This window comes from Triturus cristatus, chromosome 2_1 (assembly GCF_964204655.1).
Source record: "Triturus cristatus chromosome 2_1, aTriCri1.1, whole genome shotgun sequence".
NCBI classification, from domain to species: domain Eukaryota; kingdom Metazoa; phylum Chordata; class Amphibia; order Caudata; family Salamandridae; genus Triturus; species Triturus cristatus.
This window is the reverse complement of record NC_140581.1, coordinates 9,274,788-9,299,967: the sequence shown is the minus strand read 5'-3', so window position 1 is coordinate 9,299,967 and position 25,180 is coordinate 9,274,788. Positions and strand designations below refer to the sequence as shown.

General features: G+C 48.6%; 1 protein-coding gene across 1 annotated transcript in view; it reads left to right on the top strand.

The window, feature by feature from the left end:
• The window catches only part of LOC146863603 (uncharacterized), a 286,828-nt gene that overhangs the window by 231,533 nt on the left and 30,115 nt on the right, over positions 1-25,180 (top strand). The window contains exons 6-7 of the mRNA XM_085627624.1: positions 153-372; positions 5,396-5,667. Coding sequence (XP_085483750.1) covers positions 153-372; positions 5,396-5,667 — 492 coding nt within the window. The remainder of the gene's footprint in view (positions 1-152; positions 373-5,395; positions 5,668-25,180) is intronic.

The window sequence follows — 25,180 nt, the reverse complement described above, 5'->3', positions numbered from 1 at the left end:
AACACACTCACACAAGACAAATAATTAATTATTAATTATTAATAGGTTAATACGACGAATAGACATGCTAGAGCTTAAAAAAAAAACCCTGAATTTTCAAACTGAAAACTCCGCTCCAGCAAAAGTGCTCTAATATGTTTATATTTTTCCAGTGGATCAAGTTGGACAGACAAAGTCAAGAATCGTGTGAAAGGAAAAGAAGCTTTATACAGGGGACAATTCAGCTTGGTATCTGCTGATGGGTCTGTGATTCCAGACCAGTCTGAAGTGAGGAACTCCCTATACCGCGCTCTGACACTGGCCAAAGGGGTCCAGGCAGACCAGGATATCACAAAGGCAGCTGAAGATTTGAAACAGAAGGTGCACAAGGAGGTAACGTAACTTCAAAAAGTGTTTAATAGTATTGATCCATCTTCCTGGGAACATGATTGGGTTGTGGTTTTAGAGTTTTAAAAGTTTAATGACTTACTTCTATGTCAGTGTCTAATTAACTATTCCTTTAGAGAACTTTGTGGTCTCACCATTCTCCCAAACGCTTATGGCCAATGTTATACGATGAGCATGTGTTACAATTCTGCATGTTCTGCTACAGTCAAGTACCTGGCCCTTCTGTTGCCAGAGTGTGAGTGAGCCTAGGGGGAGTTAAAGTTCCCACCCACCTCTATGAGCATCACATTCTTCTTTCAGATGTATATGTGTAAGGCAATCTTTCATTGGGGAGTCTGAGTGCCTAAGCAGATGGACTGAGCCCTTGTGTGGTGTGTCACAAGATCTTTCGACTTTGGTGACAACCAGACATCCTATTGAATCAATCCTCTCTATCTCCACAAATTTGATCAATTATTTTATGTAGTTTCACAGTTTCATACACTTTCTCAGCAGGTTAAAAATCAGAATGAATAGCCTCTTTCTCACGTATACTTTGTCGATATTATCTACTAGGGATACACAAAGAAGCAGATACCTTTGCCCACAAGATTAATACTGGCGACCGCAACTTCATGCGCTACATTTCTCACAGAAGTTTGAGCTCCCATTTCCTTCTAGGTTCTCTCGCCATGTCATCATTACTTCTCTTAATGAATGATTGAAATGTGGACAGGGTTAGCTGTCCCCCATCATCTTCTATAGGCACCCATTAGATCTTCTGATGCCAGGAATGAGAAACCATTCTGCAAGAGGAGTAAGGGGACCTAGCCCCCCTCTCCCATCACCTCTTCTGTGGACCCAGCCCCTCCTCATGTCACCTTTTCTGTTGACTAAGCCCTCCCTCCCATCACCGTTTCTGTAGACCCAGACCCCCTACCGTCACCTCTTCTATTGACCTTGTCCCCATCCAATCACCTCTTCTGTTATCCTAGCCTCCCCTCCTGTCACCTCATCTGTTCATCTATCCCCCCTCTACTCTCACCTCTTCTGTTTTCCTAGCCCCGCTCTCCCGTCACCTCTTCTGTTGACCCAGCCCCCCTCCTGTCCCCTCTTCTGTTGACCCAGCCCCCCTTCTGTCACCTCTTCTGTTGACCCAGCCCCCCTCCTGTCACATCTTCTGTTGACCCAGCCCCCGCCTGCCACGTCTTCTGTCAGCCCAGCCCTCCTCCAGTCATGTCTTCTGTAGACCCACCCCGTCACGTCTTCTGTTGACCCAGCCCTCCTCCTATTATGTCTTCTGTTGACCCAGCCCCCCTCCTGTCACCTCTTCTCTCAACCCAGCTCCCCTTCCTGCCACGTCTCCTGTTGACCCAGGCCCTCTCTGGTCACATCTTCTGATGACCCAGCCCCCCTCCAGCCACCTCTTCTATTGACCCAGCCCCCCTCCTGTCATGTCTTCTGTTGACCCAGCCCCCTCCCGTGATGTCGTCTGTTGACCCAGCCAACCTCCTGTCACATTTTCTGTTGACCCAGCCCCCCTCCTGTCATGTCTTCTGTTGACCCAGCCAACCTCCTGTCTCATCTTCTGTTGACCCAGCCCCCTCCCGTGATGTCGTCTGTTGACCCAGCCCCCCTCCTGTCACATTTTCTGTTGACCCAGCCCCCCTCCTGTCACATTTTCTGTTGACCCAGCCCCCCGCCTGCCACGTCTCCTGTTGACCCAGCCCCCCTCCTGCCACTTCTCCTGTTGACCCAGCCCCCCTCCTGTCACATCTTCTGTGACCCAGCCACCTCTTCTATTGACCCAGCCCCCCACCTGCCACGTCTTCCGTTGACCCAGCCCCCTCCTGTGACGTCGTCTGTTGACCCAGCCCCTCCTGTCACATTTTCTCTTGACCCAGCCCCCCTCATGTCACATTTTCTGTTGACCCAGCCCTCTCCTGTCTCATCTTCTTTTGTCCCAGCCCCCGCCTGTAACCTCTTCTGCTGACCCAGCCCCCCTTTACCTCTTCTGCTGTCCCAGCCCTTCACCTCTTTTATTGACCTACCCCCCTCCCATCACCTCTTCAGTTATCCTAAACCCCACCATATTCTCTTGACCCAGCCCACCTCCTGTTATGTCTTATGTTGACCCCTTCTGCCACCTCTTCTGCTGACCCGGCCCCCCTCCTGCCACCTCTTCTGTTGACCCAGCCCCCCTCCTGCCACATCTTCTGTTGACCCAGCCCCCCTACTGCCACCTCTTCTGTTGACCCAGCCCCCCTCCTGCCACATCTTCTGTTGACTCAGCCCCCCTCCTGCCACCTCTTCTGTTGATCCAGCACCCGCCTGCAACCTCTTCTGTTGACCCAGCCCCCCTCCTGTCACATCTTCTGTTGACCCAGCCCCCGCCTGCCACGTCTCCTGTTGACCCAGCCCCCCTCCTGCCACCTCTTCTATTGACCCAGCCCCCCACCTGCCACGTCTTCTGTTGAGCCAGCCCCCGCCTGTGACATTGTCTGTTGACCCAGCCCCCCTCCTGTCACATTTTCTTTTGACCCAGCCCCCCTCCTGTTATGTGTTCTGTTGACCCAGCCCCCCTCCTGTCACCTCTTCTGTTGACTCAGCCCCCCTCCGGTCACCCCTTCTGTTGACCCCTCCCCCTCCTGTCACCTCTTCTGTTGACCCAGGCCCCCTCCTGTCACGTCTTCTGTTGACCCAGCCCCCTCCTGTCACATTTTCTTTTGACCCAGCCCCCCTCCTGTTATGTGTTCTGTTGACCCAGCCCCCCTCCTGTCACCTCTTCTGTTGACTCAGCCCCCCTCCGGTCACCCCTTCTGTTGACCCCTCCCCCTCCTGTCACCTCTTCTGTTGACCCAGGCCCCCTCCTGTCACGTCTTCTGTTGACCCAGCCCCCTCCTGTCACGTCTTCTGTTGACCCAGCCCCCCTCTTGTCACCTCTTCTGTTGACCCAGCCCCCCTCCTGTCACCTCTTCTGTTGACCCAGCGCCCCTCCTGTCACCTCTTCTGTTGACCCAGCCCCCGCCTGTCACGTCTTCTGTTGACCCAGCCCCCGCCTGTCACGTCTTCTGTTGACCCAGCCCCTCTCCTGCCACGTCTTCTGTTGACCCAGCGCCCCTCCTGTCACGTCTTCTGTTGACCCAGCCCCCCTCCTGTCACGTCGTCTGTTGACTCAGCCCCCCTCCTGTCAAGTCTTCTGTTGACCCAGCCCCTGCCTGTCACATCTTCTGTTGACCCAGCCCCCCTCCTATCACGTCTTCTGTTGACCCACGCCCCTCCTGTCACGTCGTCCGTTGACCCAGCCCCTCTCCTGTCACGTCTTCTGTTGACCCAGCCCCCCTCCTGTCACGTCTTCTGTTGACCCAGGCCACATCCTGTCACGTCTTCTGTTGACCCAGCCCCCTCCTGTCACGTCTTCTGTTGACCCAGCCTTCCGCAATCTTCCGTTGACCCAGCCCCCTCCTGTCACGTCTTCTGTTGACCCAGCCCCCCTCCTGTCACGTCTTCTGTTGACCCAGCCCCCTTCCTGTCACGACTTCTGTTGACCCAGCCCACCTCCTGTCACGTCTTCTGTTGACCCAGCCCCCCTCCTGTCACGTCTTCTGTTGACCCAGGCCACCTCCTGTCACGTCTTCTGTTGACCCAGCCCCCCTCCTGTCACCTCTTCTGTTGACCCAGCCCCCGCCTGTCACGTCTTCTGTTGACCCAGCCCCCACCTGTCACGTCTTCTGTTGACCCAGCCCCTCTCCTGTCACGTCGTCTGTAGACCCAGCCCCCCTGCCTGCCACGTCTTCTGTTGACCCAGCGCCCCTCCTGTCACGTCTTCTGTTGACCCAGCCCCCCTCCTGTCACGTCGTCTGTTGACTCAGCCCCCCTCCTGTCACGTCTTCTGTTGACCCAGCCCCTCTCCTGTCACGTCTTCTGTTGACCCAGCCCCCCTCCTGTCACGTCTTCTGTTGACCCAGGCCACCTCCTGTCACGTCTTCTGTTGACCCAGCCCCCTCCTGTCATGTCTTCTGTTGACCCAGCCCCCTCCTGTCACGTCTTCTGTTGACCCAGCCTTCCGCAATCTTCCGTTGACCCAGCCCCCTCCTGTCACGTCTTCTGTTGACCCAGCCCCCCTCCTGTCACGTCTTCTGTTGACCCAGCCCCCTTCCTGTCACGACTTCTGTTGACCCAGCCCACCTCCTGTCACGTCTTCTGTTGACCCAGCCCCCCTCCTGTCACGTCTTCTGTTGACCCAGGCCACCTCCTGTCACGTCTTCTGTTGACCCAGCCCCCCTCCTGTCACGTCGTCTGTTGACTCAGCCCCCCTCCTGTCACGTCTTCTGTTGACCCAGCCCCCTCCTGTCACGTCGTCTGTTGACCCAGCCTTCCTCAATCTTCCGTTGACCCAGCTCAGATCTCCTATTGCTTCTGTCCTCGTCTCTTCTTGCTCCTATTTTTGTTTTATTGTGTACTTCTTCTTCAGGGGGATGGTTCGGTCTGTCTGGAGAGCACTTTCTATAAGTCTCTATAGAGCTAGAGGTGCCGGACATGTACATTGTCCGTGTTCCTTTAGTCCGCAATCCGTGAGTGGCTCCAGAGTCCAGACTCCTTGGATTGGGGAACGTGTGCCTAAGTCTTCAGATGTCCCAGGTTTGGGATGAAGTGGTAGAAGGATTACATTCCAAGGTAGTTTCTTCACACTTTTGTCAGGCTGTAAAGCAGAGTCTAGGTACCTGGAAAATGAGGCTGTCACTGTGCTGGAAGTACAGTACAAGCTACAAGCCTCTGAAGTGAAGGGTGTGCCACCTCCCTGCTGTCTTTCTGTATGCTGCACTGAAGAGGGAGCTCTATACCTTGATGACCCCAGGAAGGTCCGGATAGGAGATCGAAGCTATCCATCTACCCTGCCTGCAGCCCCTCCCTCCAACAGTTCCTTTTAGTTTCCATTGCTGCCTGCTGGTGATTGTTCTGAAGATCTGACTGAGGTCCTGGTTTACTGGTCACTTGACTCCTGTCTCCTTGTTCCAACTCATGGCAGGTGTCTGAGAACCTGGATCGATATGGACGCCTGGTGAAGCAGCAGATGGACTTTGAGAAGCTCTACACAACCGCAGGGAAGTACACAATCCAGACAGCAGACACACCTGTTTGGGGCATGGTGGAAGCCATCGAACTAGGCACTTCCGGTGGTAACAGAAAGAATAGCTCCATACCCCCACACAAGAACAAAAGCTGCCTGAGCAGGATGAGCTCAGACGAGCAGGACATCGTGTTGATACATATGCTGGGCACAGCTGATGAATATTCAAGGTGGGTGATGAAAGAATGACCCTTCCTATAATATTGAGAACACACGTGTGACTTTTCACATGTGTAGGGTGTTAGTGGGCAGTGCAAATGACTGTGTTCCTTTTGTATATTACAATGTTTGCCTATGGTCTGGAAGGGTAGGTACCTCCATTGAAAGGGGATCCTCAGTGTGGTGTGAGGCAAAGAGCGAGTGCCAGCAAATTGAGGGCTGTGTCTCAGCTCTAAGGGAGCTTGCAGCCCAGCTGTCCAGGACCTGCCTGCGGTGTCCAGACCCCGTCCGTACCATCACATCCCAGTAACATCTGTTTCTTTTCACTGGTAACGAGTAACATGGAGCTTCTCGCAGCCAGCTGTTTAAGTAGGGATACAAAATCTCCTTCCCTGACTGTGGTCACAAAGAGACCTCCTAGAGTGCCTTCCTTCCAGCCCACCCCCATCAGCCTTCAATTGAGTCAGAGCGACTGTGGACGTGGCGGTGTGTAGTCTTGATGGCTCGGTGATCAGTGACTCCTCCTTTCCCTCTTCAAAGAGGTCATTTAACAAAGTAACTCACTGTCCAAAACCGAGGCGTAGACACAGTAGAACAGACTTCCAGGCGTCTTGGCCATCTCCAGAGGAGTCCTTCTACTGGCTCACTTACACAGCAGACCACACACCTCCTTTCTTAGCAAAGAAAAGACATTTCCTGTCAAATCACAGCATATACAATAAGAGAAAGAGATGAACTAAAATACATGAATGAATTGTGAATACAAGCTAACACATAAACCCTAAAACAATCACAGACAGAGATGAGGGAGCAGAAGATGCAATAAAGATAAAACATCACTGTCTCTTGCACTCATGCAGATATTCCAGTATCTATCCCTCCCTTTCACTCCTTCGCAATGAATCATTCCTCGCTACAGATTCCTGTCTTAACATTTTGTCTACTCACTTCCCCTCATCACATTCACTGATTTTCTCCACCGCCTGTTTAAATTCCAAATCATAAAGGTCTGTTTTCATCGCAAGTAAAACAACATATTCACTTTACTAGGCTTGGAGAACTTACTTTCCTAGTTGCTACACCCAAGGCTTCTAGTCCTAACTCACTGACAGCTACAACAGTCCCAAGTGTTGTATTTTTATCAGGCCACTCTTTTTGCTTGCACATCCATAGTACCTTTTCCTTCTTTCCTTATCAGTCCTTACTTGCAAACCCAAACTTGTCTCCATCTCATTCACACATGCAGGGGATATCAATGATAGTTTCCTGGTCATGTTGTAAGGCTCTACACTTCAAACTCTTACATACATCTTCCTTCCAATCCTTCCCACCATAATTGGAAATCTGAATGGTCTCTGAACACAATATTTAGCCATTCTTCTATTCCGCTTGCTGTGGGATGGTAGAGGGCACATTTATGTGCAAATAGTTTGGTTTTCAAGAACTTCTCTATCTCACATGACACAAGTTGTACAGCATGTTCAGTCAATAAGATGCTCCGTATCGCCTCTCTAACCAAAACGTGTTGTCTAACCACCACTGCTGATGCATGTCACTTGCCATCTAGAAAACATGTCAATGAACACCAGCACATGCAATTGTTCAAAGCTACTAGGAAGAGGACCTACAATATCTAGGCTACAGCTTCCCAATGATGTTCGGGTAATCTTTTTATCACTATGGGTCGCAGCCAAAGCTTAAGTATCTTATCACTCAGCAAACACTGCATTTAGTCCATAGCCGCTCTCTTAGTTTGAACATCTAAGCCTTACCTCCAATATCTCCTCCTTGGTTTTTGACACACCATGAAGATCCTGACATCATAACCCTGTTCTCCTGAGCTGTTCTGGTGGAATCTGTATCACTATCCACACAAAAGAGTGGTAAGAATGGAGGATGTGGCTTAAAATTCTAGTGCAATTGGCATGTGCTCATTAAGAACTTGTGACATGTTTCATCATCGGGCTTACTAACTAACACCCCCGCACAGACCAATGCCTGGGGTGGAGAAAAGAGGAGGGGAAGACAATACAAGCAAAGGAATAATACGGGGATCAACAAAACAATAAATGTGCAGTTAGTGATTTTTTAAAAAACTAGCTCAGGTATATCCGTGGTTATGCTTTACTCCTGGATTACCGATCCAGGGTTAAAAACGAATAGAATGGTGGTGAAAGAAGATTATCAGTTCACGTTCACCCCTCCGTACTGCTGGTGCGTCAACATGTTTCAGCCGATTTACCTTAGCCTTCAATAGAATGTCTGCACGGCCTTCATCAGGACCTCTAGATCCCCTACAGACCCCTCCTGTCCTACCTTAACATTTGTAGGATTCAATCAAGGGTGTTTCCCACTTCCGCTGGTGCGTCAACATGTTTCAGCCGATTTACCTTAGCCTTCAATAGAATGTCTGCACGGCCTTCATCAGGACCTCTAGATCCCCTACAGACCCCTCCTGTCCTACCTTAACATTTGTAGGATTCAATCAAGGGTGTTTCCCACTTCCATTTAGGGGATATGTAACACACTCTTCCGTTGTGTATCTGTGGGTGTAAGAATTACCACAGTAAACAAAACTGTAAACCAACCTGCCTTTTAAAATTCGTTGGGTATATACATCCCCTAGTGTCTATTCACATTATACACTGGCACTACACAATCCCTCATATATTACACCCCCATGCAGGGTCACTGGAACTCAAATGATTGTACGTCCCTAACCACTCCATTTGATCAAATGGACCAAAAGTCCCAATTTTTTTTTAGCAAATCAATGATTATTGTCAACATTATTGCACAGGTTTGTAACCACCTCTTTGTGTTTAAAACACCCAATAATATTACTGTTCCGAGATCTTATCCTCATAAGGACCTATTAAGTGATCTTTTTTGTGTGAGCCCCTTACCGAGTTTCACCAGTAAGTGTGCTCGAAGTGGCGTGGGAGTAGGCCCTGTAGCCACAAACTGTGTAGAAATAATTTAATGTTAGTTTCAAGTAGTATTTCCTGGGATTACTGTTTCACGCATCTACGGCCTTACAAAGCGCTCGTTAACATAGTTTGCGAACCGCGTTCACTAGCCATGTGTAACTCGTTTAAAAATGGGCAGGCCCCACATCGATAGGTACATAGTCTATCCATGTGGTCAGGCTCGTTCAAACCATATGGTCTAACTTGTTGACACAGTTTGTGAATCGTGTTCCCTAGCCACGTGTAACCGGTTAAAACTGGGCAGGCCCCACTTCTATAGTTAGATGTTCTATCCATAGGCTCAAACTCTCTCAAAGTTCCTCTTATGCAAGCACTTCAATTTTGTGGAAGCAACACATAACCCCGTCTGCTGGGACGGGTGTGAAGCAGAAAATAACCCCCCACCCCCACCCCCGACTCCTTACTTCATGAAGGTGAGCCCACAGCCCGGCATCGCTCTCCTCATGCCCTGTAGCTAGCGGTCTCAACCCTTGGCTCCTCTGCTTTCGGGACCTTCTCCAATCACGTCGGGATGCCCAAGCACATAATCAGAGTCATCTGGTGCGTTGTGAGTGCTCCTGGTGTTCTGATTCTGCCATTTTTGCCACGCCATCTTTAAAAGGTGTGCGTTTGATCAACTTAAATCACATTTTTGCAGAAAAAACACAACGAAAATCATCTTAGAACTATCTCTCTACCTCGCATATTGTAATGTACCTAGATCAGCATCCCTTGAGGATGGGTTTTGGTAAATTCATAAATGCATATCTGAACATGGTGTATTTCATCGTTAATCGATAATCTATCGTTATACTTAACATATTTTATTGTCTCTAGGTGGTCACTCATTTTTCAAAAATCTTGGTGCATACATATAGTGCCTCATGCTGTATTGCATTCCACTGTTTCACAGGTTGTCTACGAGAGTATATTAAAGTCAACCTCACATTGCGCATTTAGAAAATGTCGCCTGTCCATTGAACTCCACGGGATGTCATCATTTAAGCCCGTCTCATGGCTGTGAAGCCTGTATACCCACTTCTGTTCCTCAGGAGTAACAGTTTCTTGATATCTCGTTTGGTGTTGCAAATAGTAGGTTTATCCAACACCGTCCAGAACATGTCATCCACGAGTGATGTTTTTCCAGATAATGTGTGGTGAACTTGGCATTGGGTTTCTGGCATCGTGTGCTACTTCTGTGTTCCATGATGCGTCTTTTAACTTTTCTGGTTGTCACACCAATATAACACATTTTACATGGGCATTCGATCAAGTATACGACATTCTCCGAATTACAATTCGTGTGTATCTTCTGCACCCATGGAAATGTCAGTCCCACAACTATGCTCTTTGTGTCTCTCGTCAAATTACACACATCACACGAGCCACATCTAGTATGGCCTGTTACGGGAGTGTTTCCCCATAGGTTCTGTGTTCTGTCTTGTGTTTTAATATGGGGTCTTGTGTGCACCAATAGGTCCTTCAGATTGGCACTCCTTCTGTAGGAGAACAAGGGTTTTTCCAAATGTGAACCATTTGAATTCAAAATGCATCAGTGTTTTAATATAAGGCGCCTAATATTGTGTGAGGCGGTATTAAAGGTTGTGGCAAACAGTATTTGTCACGTTTGGTTTCTCGACTTTCTCCAGGAGAGTCTCTCTATGCATATTCGTTGCTCTTTTTCTTGCCTTTTTCACCACTCTCTCCAGATATTTTCTCTCACGGAGTTTCTTCGAGAGTAGAGTGGATTCATCCTGGAAATCTGTTTTATGTGTGCAATTCCTCCGTAAGTGGAATAATTCTCCCACAGGTAAGTTTTCCCTCACTTGGGGTGGAAGCTGTCAAAAGATAGAAGGGCATTTTTATCTGTTGGGTTGTGGTAAATCCGAGTTGAAAGAGTTCCTTTCCTTGGTTCGATTACCAGATCCAAAAACGGGAGCTCAGTCCATGTGATGGTCAAAGTGAAGTGTAGTGAAGGATTTCGACCATTGAGCCAGTGTAGAAAATCTCTTACTGACAGTTCATCTCCCCTCCAAATCAGTAAAACATCATTAATGAACCTCTGCCGTCTCGGGTATGGATGCACTCCCTTTCAAATGCCCCAACGTACAGTCCTGCCAGACTTGGGGCAAATGTACTGCCCATTGAAGTACCATGGGTCTGTAGATAGATGGTCCCCTCAAACTCAAAGTAGTTTTAATGAGAGCAATCTCTGCTAGGATCAGAACGAAGGATCTAGCTGTATTATATGCCTATTCTTCTGCATAAAGGAGATCTTCCACAACCCTCAGAGTGTTTCCCTGTGGAATATTGGCATCGAATGATTCGATATCCAACCCCACCAAAAACTCCATGGAAGGATCAAATTCCATGTAGTTTATTAGGTTCAGTAAATTTCTTGTATCTTGTACATAGGCTTCCACTTATTGTACCAGCTGTTTGAAATAAAAATCACAGAATTGTGACAATGGTTCGAAAATGGAGCCTATCCCGGAGAGGAATCTGTATCACACCTCTGAAGACTAACTTGTCTCTTTCTAATAGTTCATCGATAATACAGATACATGCTCCGCAGCTCTCTCTGCATGCTACTTTGCTTTTCCTGACTGCTTCTTGGAAAACATCACCTTTGCTTACTCTTTTTCTCCACATTTGATCTGTAATAATCCCTCCTGATATGTCAGACCTTCAAAATCCACCAAAGTATCTTCATCATCGTCATCTTCACTTTCAGCCTCTGTAGACACCAACCTTGGTAAACAATCAGCAATGTGGTTTTTGCACCTGGAATATACTCCACATCAAAAGTAAATACCTGTTAAGAATAACCCATTGGCTAGTCTTCAGGAAACTGTGTCAGTCCAATTGTAGTGACTTCAGTTTTGTAAACACTTCCCACCAGAACTTTCTCAAGTTCCTCAACACTGAATGAGTTGCCAGGACTACTCGCTCTCATGAACAATTCAACTCCAGATCTTGAACATGATCGTCCTCTGAGACTAAGCATCATTTTGTAACTCTAATGCTCCCAACCGCTGGACATTACCATCAGTAATCAATATGGATTTAACAAATTGCCATATGTTGGGAGCAGATGCTAAGCCAGCCTTTCCCCCGCCAAATTCCTGCGGTGGTGTCATGTTAATATCAGCTGCCCTGCAGTGGTTGTCATATTGATAATGTCTATCACTGCAGTGGTTGCCATGGTAAAATCAGCTTTTTTTGCAGTGGTTGTCGTGTTGCTAATGTCTGTCATTGCAGTGATTTGCGTGTTGCTAATGTCTGTCATCGCAGTGGTTATTGTGTTGTCTGTCATTGCAGTGTTTGTCGTGTTGCTAATGTCTGTCATTGCAGTGTTTGTCGTGTTGCTAATATCTGTCATCGCAGTGGTTGTCGTGCAAGTGCTCCCTTTTGAAAAGTGTATACATTGATTGGTGTCCATGTTTGGCTTATTTGGTTTACTATCAGCCCCTAGTAAAGTGCACCAGGAGTGCCAGGGCTTGTAAATACAAATACCGCTGGTGGGCTTGCAGCACTGGTTGTGCCACCCACAGAAGCGGCCTAGTAAAATGTGTCTAGGGTCTGCCACTGCAGAACCTGCGCGCGGTCAGGTACTGTCGCGCTGATTGCGCAAGTGCACCTACTTGCCAGTCCCCAAACCTTCCCTTAACTACATATTAGTCACCCCTCTGGTAGGCCCAAGGGCAGGGTGCATTGTAGGCATAAGGTAGGACATGCCCTGATGTGTGTGGTATGTCCTAATAGTGAATTACAGACATTTTCGTTTTTCACTATTGAAGGCTACCTGCTCTCCATAGGCCAGAATGGGCTGCTGGAATTACTACACGCTGTAATCCCATTGGACTCAGAGAGCATGGTAGAAAGTCAAGTTTAGTATGCCTGAACTAGAATAATAAAATACTTCTTTTAGTAAAGTTTATTTTAATATCCTGTGTTTGTAAATACTACTTTTAGAAAGTTAGTATTTACTGACCTGGCCATTTCAGTCCGCCTCTGCTGGGTGTGTGTGTTCTGCCTAGTAACAGTAAGGAGCAGGGCTGGGGAATTCCAGGAGACAGGCTGGCTGCCAGGTGGTGGGTAGAGAGATTACACCAGGATGGGTGGGAGGAGTGCCCCTTGACTCTGAATAGACCTGTGCTCTGCCACCACAAAGCCGGCTCCGCCCCCTGTGGAGCGACTGATGTCTCTGCCCTGCTGCTGAAAGGAAAGAGCAGAGTCACCACAACAAAGTGCTCCAAAACTGGACTGAGCCAGGCACAGGCCCCCTGGCGCTAAAGAACAAAATAATTGTGCTATAAAAGAAGGAGCCCTGCTCCTAAGAAATCAGATCCTGTTTGCGCCAAGAAGAACCTCTGCCTGAAGAGAAGGACCTGGGAAAGCTGCATGGAGGAGTACTGTCTCTAAGCCTGAGAGACTGGCCTGTGGTGGGTGCCTTGCTGCTGAAGGAGAGGAGGAAAAGACTGAAAGACTTTGAATTCACCTTGTGCTTACAAACAATCTCCAAGGGCTTGCTTGTGAACTTGCCCCCTGAACTGCGCCCCAGGAACAGTGGGCGCTACCTTTCCCCAAGAAGAAGAGAAGCTGCTGGAGGCGATCCTGTAACACTGACCCCAGAGGACCTTGTGCCCCTCATCTGAGCACCGCGACATCTGCTACCAGGGCTACTGTGAGCACCGCAAGGGCCTGTCTACCGAGCCCAAGCACCGCAAGCAACTGCCCCCCGAGCCGTAGCTCGCACAGCAAAGAAGAGACTGACAAGGCTCCGAGCGCCGAGCCTCTGCGACCCCCCTGCCCGTGGAAGCCCCCTGTGAGGACCTGCGTAGCACTGTTCGTCCTCTACGTGAAGCCGACAGCGCGACGCGCTGAAGAAATTGCCCCCGAGCTGCCCCTTCTGCTTTTGAACTTGGTCGTGTGCCTGGGACCATCCTGAAGCGCCCCACGAAGCATCGCCGCCCACCGACCAGGAGGGACGACAACGCGACGTGGGACGCCCCTCTACGGACCCCTGAGGCTGCTGCGACCATCCTTGCCCAAGAACAAAGGTACTGTGAGCTGTGCGCTGGAGTACGACCCGTCCGTTGCTTTGGTTGGGCCGTACTGGTGCTTCCGTACCGCTACGCCGCTCCCGCGTAAAGCGTGAACCTTGGCAACCTTCGTGTCAACTGTACTCCATTGAAAGTATAGGACTTTGCTCACACGAGAAGCGTGAGAAACGGCAAGACACGTTTAAAACGTTGTAAGAAGCGTACCGGAGGCGCTACGAAGCACACAGACCCCTAAGGAAGCTCAGTTTTAATAGAAAAGTGCCATTTTAAGACCTGTGGACTGCCTAGAAGCATTGAAAGTAACTGGAACCTTATTTAAAGAGAGAAGACTGTATTTGAAGCCTGCATAAGAGTTTTATATAAAGAACTTTATTTTCCTAAATACAGCCTAGTGTCTCTGTGTGGTGGGGTGGTGGTTATTGTGTGGGACACTTTGAATGCTTAACCTAATGCCCTCTGGAATCTAGCCTGACTGCTCGCGCCACGTTACCTAGAGGGTGAGCAGGGGTTATTTTTAAAGAGGTAATCCTACGCCCTGACTTAGAGGAAAGGGTCCCTGCTTGTCGCAAGTGCATACCTGCGCCAACCAGAGACCCTGGATTCTAACACGAAGCATCTTGTTTTATCATGCGATGAATCTATGTTCACACTCATTTTTCTAACCCAAACTCCTATTAGTCTTACATATCCCAATGTATTGAGTTCATTGATTGTGGGAGCCAATTACGCTCCTGAAAGTTTGCATATTAGATTTAATTTGCAAAGTGTAAGTATTAAACTAATATTTTGTACAATATTCATTGAAAGTGCATAACGCCATCATTGGGCGTGTGAAACGTGCGCCTTGTGTTCAAGGGACAGTTTATGGTCTCGTGGTCTTGTGATTTGTTGGACCTGACAGGAGCTGGTCAGGGTAACAAGGAGGCACCATTGAGAACATTGCTTCACTAGTCAAATGAGATAAAATTGTATATTTTGAGGTCTGCAGTTTATAACCTTTTCATTGATTTATAGAACAATGATACATTTGCAGCTAATATTTCTGCTCAGTTTATTCTCTCAAGACCAATAATATGGGGAGAGGATGTGGCGGAAGCACCAGAAATGCGGACTTTGGAACTGAGGGACCAGGTCTGAGTCTCTCCGTCGGCTCAACATCATGTGATTTGGGTTTAATCACCAGGGGCCTGATTACGATCTTGGCGGACGGGATACCTTGTCACAAACATGACGCATGACGGATATCCTGTCTGCTGCATTACGAGCTCTGGCGGACGGGATATCTGCTGCTTTTGTGACAGAGTAACCCTATTAGCTCCTTAATCTACCCGTGCCTACCAAAAATGAATTTGTCATTGTGCAATGTAACTGGTGCTCATGTAAAGCGCTCCGAAACTTTCGGGTCAAGTCCGCTGTATATAAAAACTGCAATAGAAATAAGAGTGTCATTTAATTTGTTTTTTGTGTAAATATCCTTTTATACTTATTCTATCCACATGATAATTCTATTATCTTTCTAGCATTGCTTCATGTTAGAAACGGGGGTCTCTAGTTGGCAAGGGCTTGCACCTTTGTCCAAGTAGGGACCCTTCTTCCTAATCAGGGTAAGGAAGTTACACTCCTAAAATAACCCCTGCTCACCCCCTTGGTAGCTTGGCCAGAGCAGTCAGGCTTATCTCAGAGGCAGCGTGTAAAGCATTTGCACATAACCAGTAGTAATACAGTGAAAGCACTACAAAAGGACACCACACCAGTTTATAAAAATATCCAATATTTTCATATATCTAAAACAAGACCAAAACGACAAAATATCTGACATGGAGCACTTTAAAATTTGCACTGAGTAACTTGAAAAATGCAGCTCCCTAAAGTCGGTAGCTCTGTCCAGGGCTACCGCAATAACGAAAACGACAGAATCCAACAGTTCCTGTTGAACGCGTCACAGCGGGTCGGCAATAAGATCGACTGACTCCTAAAGAGTACCTTTTTCATTGCAACCAGATGTGGCAAGCATCACGGTTGCGATACGAAGCGTAGAGGTACTCTGTGCGGTGTCCTCAGGTCGCTGTGCAGGCCACAGCTCGGTGACAGTCGTCCAGCAGCATCGGTGAGACCAGGGCTGCGGGGCAAAGTGGGGCGGTGCCCGATGCAGTGCTGACAGATCTTGGTGCAGGCGACCGGGCGGGTTGAAGAGCAGCGATGGTATTGGTGAGACCAGGGGGGCGTGGTGAAGGGGAGGCAGTGAGGAATGCAGTGCCCACAGCTCACAGAGCAAGCAGCGGCTCGGTGGCCTTGGCGTCGGTCGGTCGTCATCAGTGGAACCACGGTTGCAGTGCAAGATGTAGCAGTGCCCTCTGTGGTGCCTTCAGGACACAGCGACAGAGTCGGCTGCTTTTCCTCTTCTGCGGCAACTGAAACCCACGGTTCCAGAGGCGGTGCTCAGAGGTGAGTAAAGTCTCCGCTGTCCCTGAGACTTCGTGACTAGGAGGCAAACTCGGTTATAAGCCCTTGGAGATACTCAGCAACACGTTAGAGACATTTCAGTCCAGTCCTTAACACTGCTTAAGGCAGAAGCAACAACTGCAGGCCAACCCAGCAAAGCGACAAAACAGCAAAGGGGCAGTACTTCTCCTGGCAGCTTATCCAGCTCTTCTTCTTGGCAGGCTCCTTGATTCCAGCGAGTTCTAAAGTTCGGGGGTCTGGCCCCCAATATTTGAACTGCATTTCTCTTTGGCAGATAGTGTCTGTGTTCAGTAAAACCCAGTTCTGTGCTCTCTGGCCCAGCTTCCTGGCAGGAGGTGGAGACAGCATTATCCAGGGCAGACCAGCCCATTCAGGTGCAAGGAAATCTCCTTCCACTATTCTAAATGCAGACCAGGCCTATTCGGGTGCTAGTGAAAACACCTACCACTACTCTGAATGCAGCCCAGGTCCATTCAGCCCAGCCATGACTCATCCAGGAAAGGCAGGACTTACCTCAACCCCCCCCCCTTACCATGGCTGTCTGAAGAGAAGGCACATCCCCAGGCCCTGTCACTCCAAACCCAGACAGTCAATCCACAAACCGAGCAGAGGCACACAGGATGATTAGGCAAGAAACTACTTACTTTCTAAAAGTGGTATTTTCTGACAAGAACATAAAAATCATCTTTACTAAAAGGTGCATTTTTACATTTCCCGCATACTAAACCCCATTTTCAGATCTTGTCCTAATTATAAGTTATGCTTATAAGATGTTATAAGTAGACTCCCATTCTATTCTATGGGACACATAGCCTTTCCAAAGTGAGAAAGGAAATAATTGACTATCAGGACATGTCACACACCAGTCACACCACTAACTTACACACCACCCTGCTCACAAGGGTACCTTGGGCCTACCCTAGGGTTGACATATATGTAATAAAAGAGAATGGTTAGGGCCTGGCAAGTGGGTACATTTGCCAGGTCGACATGGCAGTTCCAAACGGCACGCAGACCCTGCAGTGGCAGGTTGGAGATCACGTTTCAGGGCTACTCATGTGGGTGGCACAATCGGTGCTGCAGGCCCACTAGTAGCATTTGAATTACAGGCCCTGGCACACTCAGTGGGGCAGATTTACAAGCCCCTTGTGCCTCATTTATGCCGCCATTGCGTCACTTTTGTGACGCAGCGGCGGCGCAAATCCTGCGCCATGGTGCGGGGTACTTACAACGTGACGCATCTGGGAGATGCGTCACGTTGTAAAGTCCTGCGTCACATGTAGGCGTTCCTGCGCAGGGGGGGGGGCGTTCCAGCGCAGGAACACCTCCTAAAAGTGGCTGAGTGAAATCTACAAGATTTCACTCAGTCACTTTTGAGCCCATGCTGCGTCAAAACCCTGCGTCTGCCTGAAGCAGGCGTAAGGATTGACGCAGCATTAACTAGATAGGGCATCCCAGAGCCTTGCTGGAGCTGCGTCGCGCTTGCGACGCAACTCCAGCAATGCGCCACTTTTATGGCACAGATGCGTCACGCATCTGTGCCGTTTTTGCCCCATGGTGCACCGCATTGTAAATGCGGCGCATCCATGGTGGCGGAGCTGTGGCGCACAATAACTGGCACATCGCTGCTGATATGCTGGGATGCACCAGTTTTTGTAAATGTGCCCCAGTGTGCTTTACTAGGGGCTTACCAGTAAATCAAATATGCCAAACATGGAAACACCAAACCATAATAACAATTTACAACAGGAGCACTTGCACTTTCACACTAAAGAGCAGTGAGAAAGAGTGCAGAGGCACTAAACCAGCAAAAACAGAGTCAAAACCAGGAGGTCAGAAAGCAAAAAGACAGGGGATACATGCCAAAAGATGCCAGGTCTAACATTTCAGTTAAGTCTGGACTGGATAATCAAATAACCAAAGTTTGATTTTAAATAGAACATCTGTTTTGTAATCACTAATAACTTCATCTACTTCAATTTTATGTGTTGGGAGTGATCTCGCAATATTTGCATCTCATTGATGATTGAGCTCTAAAGCATTTTTCTGAGTTGTTTCCTTAGAGCTCCATCTCTTACTTTCTGGAGAGTTAAATATATCTTTAGAATCCTCCAAATATTTTCTCTTGTAAGTGTTCTCTTACCCAGTTCTGATATGTCCAGGGTTCGGCTGTGGCATGTTCCAGTTGCAGACTCGCAGCAAAGGGCTTCAACCCTCCACTGACCAGCACATATCCAATGGATTGGAAGAAAGTGCGGCTAGCGCCTAGTTCCCAGAACGACCCTTAAAAACGCAGCCCTGGTCGCAGTCTTTGGTGGAGAGTCGCTTCTTACACCCAACAATGTCCTCCCCACAGCCACCGCAGTATCCCAGGGCTGGTAACATTTGCAACACCTCTCTTGATTCTCCACTAAAGCGCTAGTGCGATTGGAGGTACAATCAAATATCGTGAGCAGTTAATCGACCTTATCAGGGATCCAGTTCAAGGTAAGAACTGTGGGAATGCCACGAGAAGCAGCAGTCGGTGGGTAGAGTGGCCAGCAGTGGGTAAGACGCTCTGGTATTTTCTATTTTTAATTAATTTATGTGTTTGATATCATGCCAATTAGGCAACACAAACTGCACTTCTCATGACATAGCCATAAAAAGATAAAATTCTGCGAGATTCATAAAATCACCAATCAAGACTTCTGATATTTACAGACAAGCATATCCCTCCACTTGGGGACTGTAGGGCAGAATCCCTGGACCCAAGTACAAAATATCATCCCCCCTAGGCTGATACAGATGACCGGAGGCAAAGACAAGCCTCAAATCCTGAACTAGAGGAGTGTAGACACGTAGGGGCTTATTTACGAGCCCCCTGCGCCACCGAGCGTCACTTTTGTGACTCGAATGGCACAGATTACAAACTCAGATCTATGAGGCGCACAAAGCCACTCTGCGTGACTTTGGATGGCCTCATAGATATGGAGTAAGGCAGTGTAAATCGCTACGTCGCCTTACTCTGCACCCCAGAGGTGTTCTATGCGCTTTGCGGTAGCTTTTCCCACACAACACCCACGAATGTTGATGCTTCCCCAGATTTACAAGAGCGTGTAAACCAGGGCACGTGTCAAATCCTTGCACTTCCCGAGGTGAGGCGTGAGGATGAAAAATTTATTTATTTCTCCTTGGTATTTCATCTGTCTATGTGTGCTGCACATGTGGAAAGAGGAAAACACCTTTTAGGATTGTTTCTGTACAGGAAGGTGTCCTGAATTGGTGCTGGCCAGCCAAAACGGTAGCAGTGCCGGGAGAAAGGATAGGAATGCATCGGATTGCTTGAATACGGTGCAGTCAGCGCAGCAAGATGACTTGCTGCGCTGCACTACGCCACATCCATGTAAAGAAGGGCCATGAAGCTGAAACAGATAATTACAGTGCAAACCCAGTCCCCAGTACAGCACCCACGGTGCCAAAGCGGGCACAACCAGGTCCTAGAAATGCCCCCGAGTATGCACTATGGAAGCAAATGGAAGCAAATTTTGCACATGCATCAGTTTTGAAAGATGGAGGCCTAATAAAAACATGCAGAGCGAACGACCAACAAGCCTCGAGGCACTATTCACTGGCCCTTTGGGTAGGCTGATCTCAAGCCTTGAGGCACTACTCACTGACCCCATGAGCAGGCCGAAATCAAGCCTCGAGGCACTATTCACTGACCCTATGGGCAGGCCAAACTGAAGCCTCAAGGCACTATTCACTGACCCTTTGGGCAGGCCGAACTCAAGCCTCAAGGCATTATTCACTGACTCCATGGGCAGGCCGAACTCAAGCCTCAAGGCACTATTCACTGACCCTTTGGGCAGGCCAAACTCAAGGCACTGTTCACTGACCCCATGGGCAGGCCGAACTCAAGGCTCAAGGCACTAGTCACTGACCCTATGGGCTGGACCAACTCAAGCCTCGAGGCACTATTCACTGACCCCATGAGCAGGCCAAACTCAAGCCTTGAGGCACTATTCACTGACCCTATGGGCTTATGGGCCAGACCAACTCAAGCCTCGAGGCACTATTCACTGACCCTTTGGGCAACCCAAACTCAAGGCACCATTCACTGACTCTATGGGCAGGCCTAACTCAAGCCTCGAGGCACTATTCACTGACCCCATGGGCAGGCTGAAATCAAGCCTCAAGGCACTATTCACTGACCCTTTGGGAAGGCCGAACTCAAGCCTCGAGGTACTATTCACTGACCCCATGGGCAGGCTGAACTCAAGCCTCGACGCACTATTCACTGACCCTATGGGCCAGACCAACTCAAGCCTCAAGGCACTATTCACTGACCCTTTGGGCCAGACCAACCATTTTTTCTGAGGTTTGTTGCAATAACTTGTAGATGATTAATATTTATCTCTGACAAAACCTCTCAACTATAAATAACAGATTTACGATTTTCGCATTGGGCTCCTCTCTCAGAACTTCTACTGGCTTGTGACTCAAAGCTTCATCAAGTCTTTGTGCACCTGACCACCTCTCAACCACCACGTACACTCCATGGGCCGCCTCCTTCCTTTTGAACCTTCACTTGGCTGGAGTGATCTTCAGGTCATCTCCTATCTGTCATGTGAGGAAGCATCAAGCTGCCTCTGCAGACCAGCCGGCATCAGCTCTCATCACACTGTGTCATCCTCAGAGAATGGGGCAGACATGGTCTCCGCCCCAGGTTGGGAGTGAAGACGCTCTGGGTAAGAGTCACGCTTGCGGGGATCCCTCTCACGCTCGATGGTCATTGCCAGGAGGCCGGGAAGGGGCTTGTTCTGGATTCCTTTAGACTGGCAGAGAGTCACGCATGCGGGGATCCCTCTCACGCTCGATGGTCATTGCCAGGAGGCTGGGAAGGGGTCGTTCTGGATTCCTCTGGACTAGCAGAAGGATTTAAAAGAGATCTAGTTTCAGACCTGTAAGGAGTGGGTATTTGAGTTTCCTAGCTGGAAAGGCTGCAGCGCCCGCCGTCTCACCACAATCCCAGGTACCGTCCTTACCAAGCACCCTGCATACTTCATGCGCATGCACACTGCCGCCAGAGTAAGGACAGTGGGAACAAAGAGGCACGGAGAAGAAATTCTGTGCTCGAATCGTTGCATTTATTAAGGCTTTATACCTGTCTCAAGGCTTCACAGCATCTTCGTTCCCCCTGGATCGGCGCATTCTAAAACAAAACAAGAGGAGAACACTCTTCCTCCATTCACAGAGAAAACAAGAGGAAAGAATCTAGTGCGCTAATTAGACATCAACAACACTCTAGTTTTAGGCAATGTTGGAAATGGGGATTCTGGCTGGCCAGCTAATGCCCCAGGCAGAACCCGCCGGCCACCCTAGTCCGGGCAAGTAATTTGCACAGCAAAGACACTCTGCGCTCACCCTCTGGCAGCTTAGCACAGAGCAGGCAGGCTTACCATCAGAGGCAGTGTGTAAAGCGTTTGTGCAACTCACTCACACTGAAACACAATGAACACCAAAAAAGAGACTCCACACAGGATTATATGGAAATATATGTCGTATATATTGTACATAATATGACATAAATCATAAATACTGTGCATGTTTTGCAAATCCTCAGATAGTACTTGTTATCCTGACAATGCAAGAATCGAAACGACATTGCATCATAACATCAGCGCATGCTTAGGGCATGAAATGCAGCAATTTATGAAAAAGCACATGAATCATTACATGAGTGCAAGTACTGTAATGTCATTTAGAGACAAACCACATGACCCATCATGAAACCATAGGGCACAGCACACCTGCGCTCTTATTCATCATTATACCGTAACTAGGCACCAAGCATAGGCACCTCCGTGCCTATTACACGTGATACGGTAAAATCAGGCCGATTCCTAGCGGCTACCATGGACCTCAGCCGAGGCTTCACCCCGGGATGCTAACAACCGATCCACGCTCTGTCCCTTGGGAATTTAAAATAGCTGGATTCAAAGTCCCACGGCCAGTTCTGGGCTGCCCACTGGAGTCCTTCTAGATCCCACAAGAACGGGGAGGGAGACAGCCAACTAGTCCCTTGAGAGCACTGGGGGACAAAGAGCAGGCAGGTAGCAGGTCATCACTCAGAGTTGATTGTAGCAGAGTGGCAGTGCTTTGAGCAACTCAGCAGGCAGCAGGCCAGCACAACAGAGCAAAGTAGTCCAAGTGGTGGTTCCTCCTGGCAGCACAGCAGTCCTTTGGCATGTTACAAGCCCCATGCAGTGTCTAAAAAAAATTAGGATCAGATCCCCTATACTTGTACAATAAAATGTCTTTGTTCAAAGGATGACTTCAACGAGGTGCTTGGAAGTGCGCAATAATACCTTTCAACCCAGCCCTGGCTCCAGACATCAGTAGGGAGTAAATCAGTCCTTTGTGTAAGGGCAGGAAACAGCCTATATAAAAGTAAAGGGTGCGCAACCTCTCCCTCTCCCACCCCAGGAAGACCATCAGTATGGAGAGGAATTCAGATATAATCCCTGTCACACCCAGCCCTACCTGTGTTGTGGCTGTCTTGAAAGTATGCACAAAGTGAAGCTGTCACCCAGCTCAGACATGTATTGGAGTCAGGCTGCAAAGCACAGGGAGTCATAAGCACAGAGGAAGGGACACTTTCTAAAAGTGGCATTTCTAAAATATTAGTGTAAAATCCAACTACACCAGTAAACAGGATTTAACACCACTATTCTAAACATGCAAAACATGGCAACACCACTCCTTTCAGATCATATATTACCACTTACAAATATATAAGGGAACTCTCAAGCCTAGCCTAGAGAGGAGTAGGCCTCAAAGCAGTAAAAAATAGAATAGACTATTTGTCACTACGAGGACATTCCACACATAAAAGCACATGTCCTCCCTTTTACTTACACATCACCATGCCCAAAGGGCTACCTAGGGTCTACCTTAGGGGTGACTTATATGTAGTAAAAGGGGAGCTGTGGGCAGGATTACGCAGGTTAGAGGCATGCTTCGACTCACTTACATCCCGGCTTAATCGCATGCTAGACGGGCTGTAGATATGATTATCCTTACCTGGGATGTCCGGGGATTAATTAACCCTCATACAGGTGAACCGGTGCTATCATATCCTATCTGACACAGTATTAAAGAAGCGTTCTTGCAAGTAACACACCTGTCTCCACAGTCAACCCCCGTTTTTACTACATCATGGGGCCCACACCGTTATTTAGCTAGCTACAGCTCCTATTCCAGGGAAGTCTGCATACTTATACACAAGCCCCTCCCTTTTATGCACCATAGTACTATCGCTGACACTCAAGCCCGCTACCTTTTGGTGACAGGGAGTATGCTGGAGAGGCAAATTAACTTCCTGAATTTATAAGCTCCAAACACTGATGAATCCCTCATTTATCAGTCCACGGCCACCCTCTTAGACAAGTTTGATGCAGACACTATTTTAGTGAGTGGCGACTTGAACCTCCTTCTGAATCCCGCCATAGACTCCTCCAGTGCTGGCCCAGAAATCAAGCTGAGTTCATTAGGTACCCTTCAGGATATGATCCACACACATGTCCAAAGGGACGTGTGGCACACACGTCACCCCGCGATTCCTTGCTACACCTTTTACTCCGTGCCCCACTTGCTGTGGACTCGGTTGGATTACTGGTTCCTTTCAGCAACTGATAGCCCCTGGCTACCAGACATACAGGTATGACCCCACACATTATCTGACCACGTGCCAGTTAGGGTCTTACTCACACTCCCATATGACGGGGTTGCGAGAGTCATTGGTCCCTCCCTCGATGGCTTCATTCGATGCAGTGTTCTGCTCTGCACTCCACAATGCCATCACTGATATTTTTTATGCTCTTTAAGGCATATATTCACGGAATTTGCATTTCAAAACAAGCAGGGGTGCTATGCAATATCCGTGCAGGCTTGGCGTGCGTGGAGGCTGCACTCGCAGACATAGACGAGAAAAACACTCCTACATCCTCCCCGTCATCCCTGCATGAATGCTCCATTTTGTTGGAAGACTCTTACGACTTGGCCGATATGGAGGTTAGTTTCTCGGTAAATATGCATAGGAGCAAAAATATGGTGAGGGTGAACGCCCCGGACGAACATTAGCTTGCCTTTTTACAAATGACAACTAATGAGTTTATAATCACAAAACTGACATGTAATACAAATTGCTTTACACTCCTCGTCTTCCCTCTGTATCAACGGCCCGCCAGTCCTACCTTGAGGAGATTGCCATGGTCTGCCTTACTATGGGACAATCACAGCTCCTGAGTGGGCCATGTACAGCCGAGGAATTCGCACAAGCGATCGACTCCTTGGATAGCACAAAGGCCCCTGGCCTGAATGGCCTTAGAGGCACTTTTAATAAAGTGTACAAAAACACTTTGATTCCTCACTTACTGGAGGTGTACGTTGAGGCCCTCACCAATGGGGTTCTGCCCCCGCCCACCATACGTGCAGCAGCGATCTCCCTACTGCTTAGACCTGGGAAGGACCCCAAACATTGCTCCTCTTATCGGCCACTTTCCTTGCTCAACTTTGACAATAAAATTCTTGCGAAAGCGATGGCCGATAGGTGGTCATTATTGTTCGGCACAATATTGTCACCCGTACAGATGTGACTCGTACACCATTGGTTCACATTCACTTAGTCTTTGTGCCGTCTTTCTGTCCTAAATAGGATATCCCTGGATACCCCTGCAGGGGTCGCCCTTCTAGATACAGAGAAGGCATTCGACTCTCTGGAGTGGCCCTTTCTTCATTCTACCCTTCGGACACTTGGCGTCTCTTGCCTCTCGATTGTATTCAAGCCCATTTACAAATTAACGGCCTCATCACTAACCCCTTTGACATCACCCGAGGCACCAGACAGGGATTCCAACTATCGCCTTTATTATTTATTATAGCCATGGGCCCTTTGGTGTGTCACCTTCAAGAGAATCACATGTGCCGAGGCTTACGATTCACACCTGGGCCACCTCTGATGTCAATGTACGCTGATGACATAC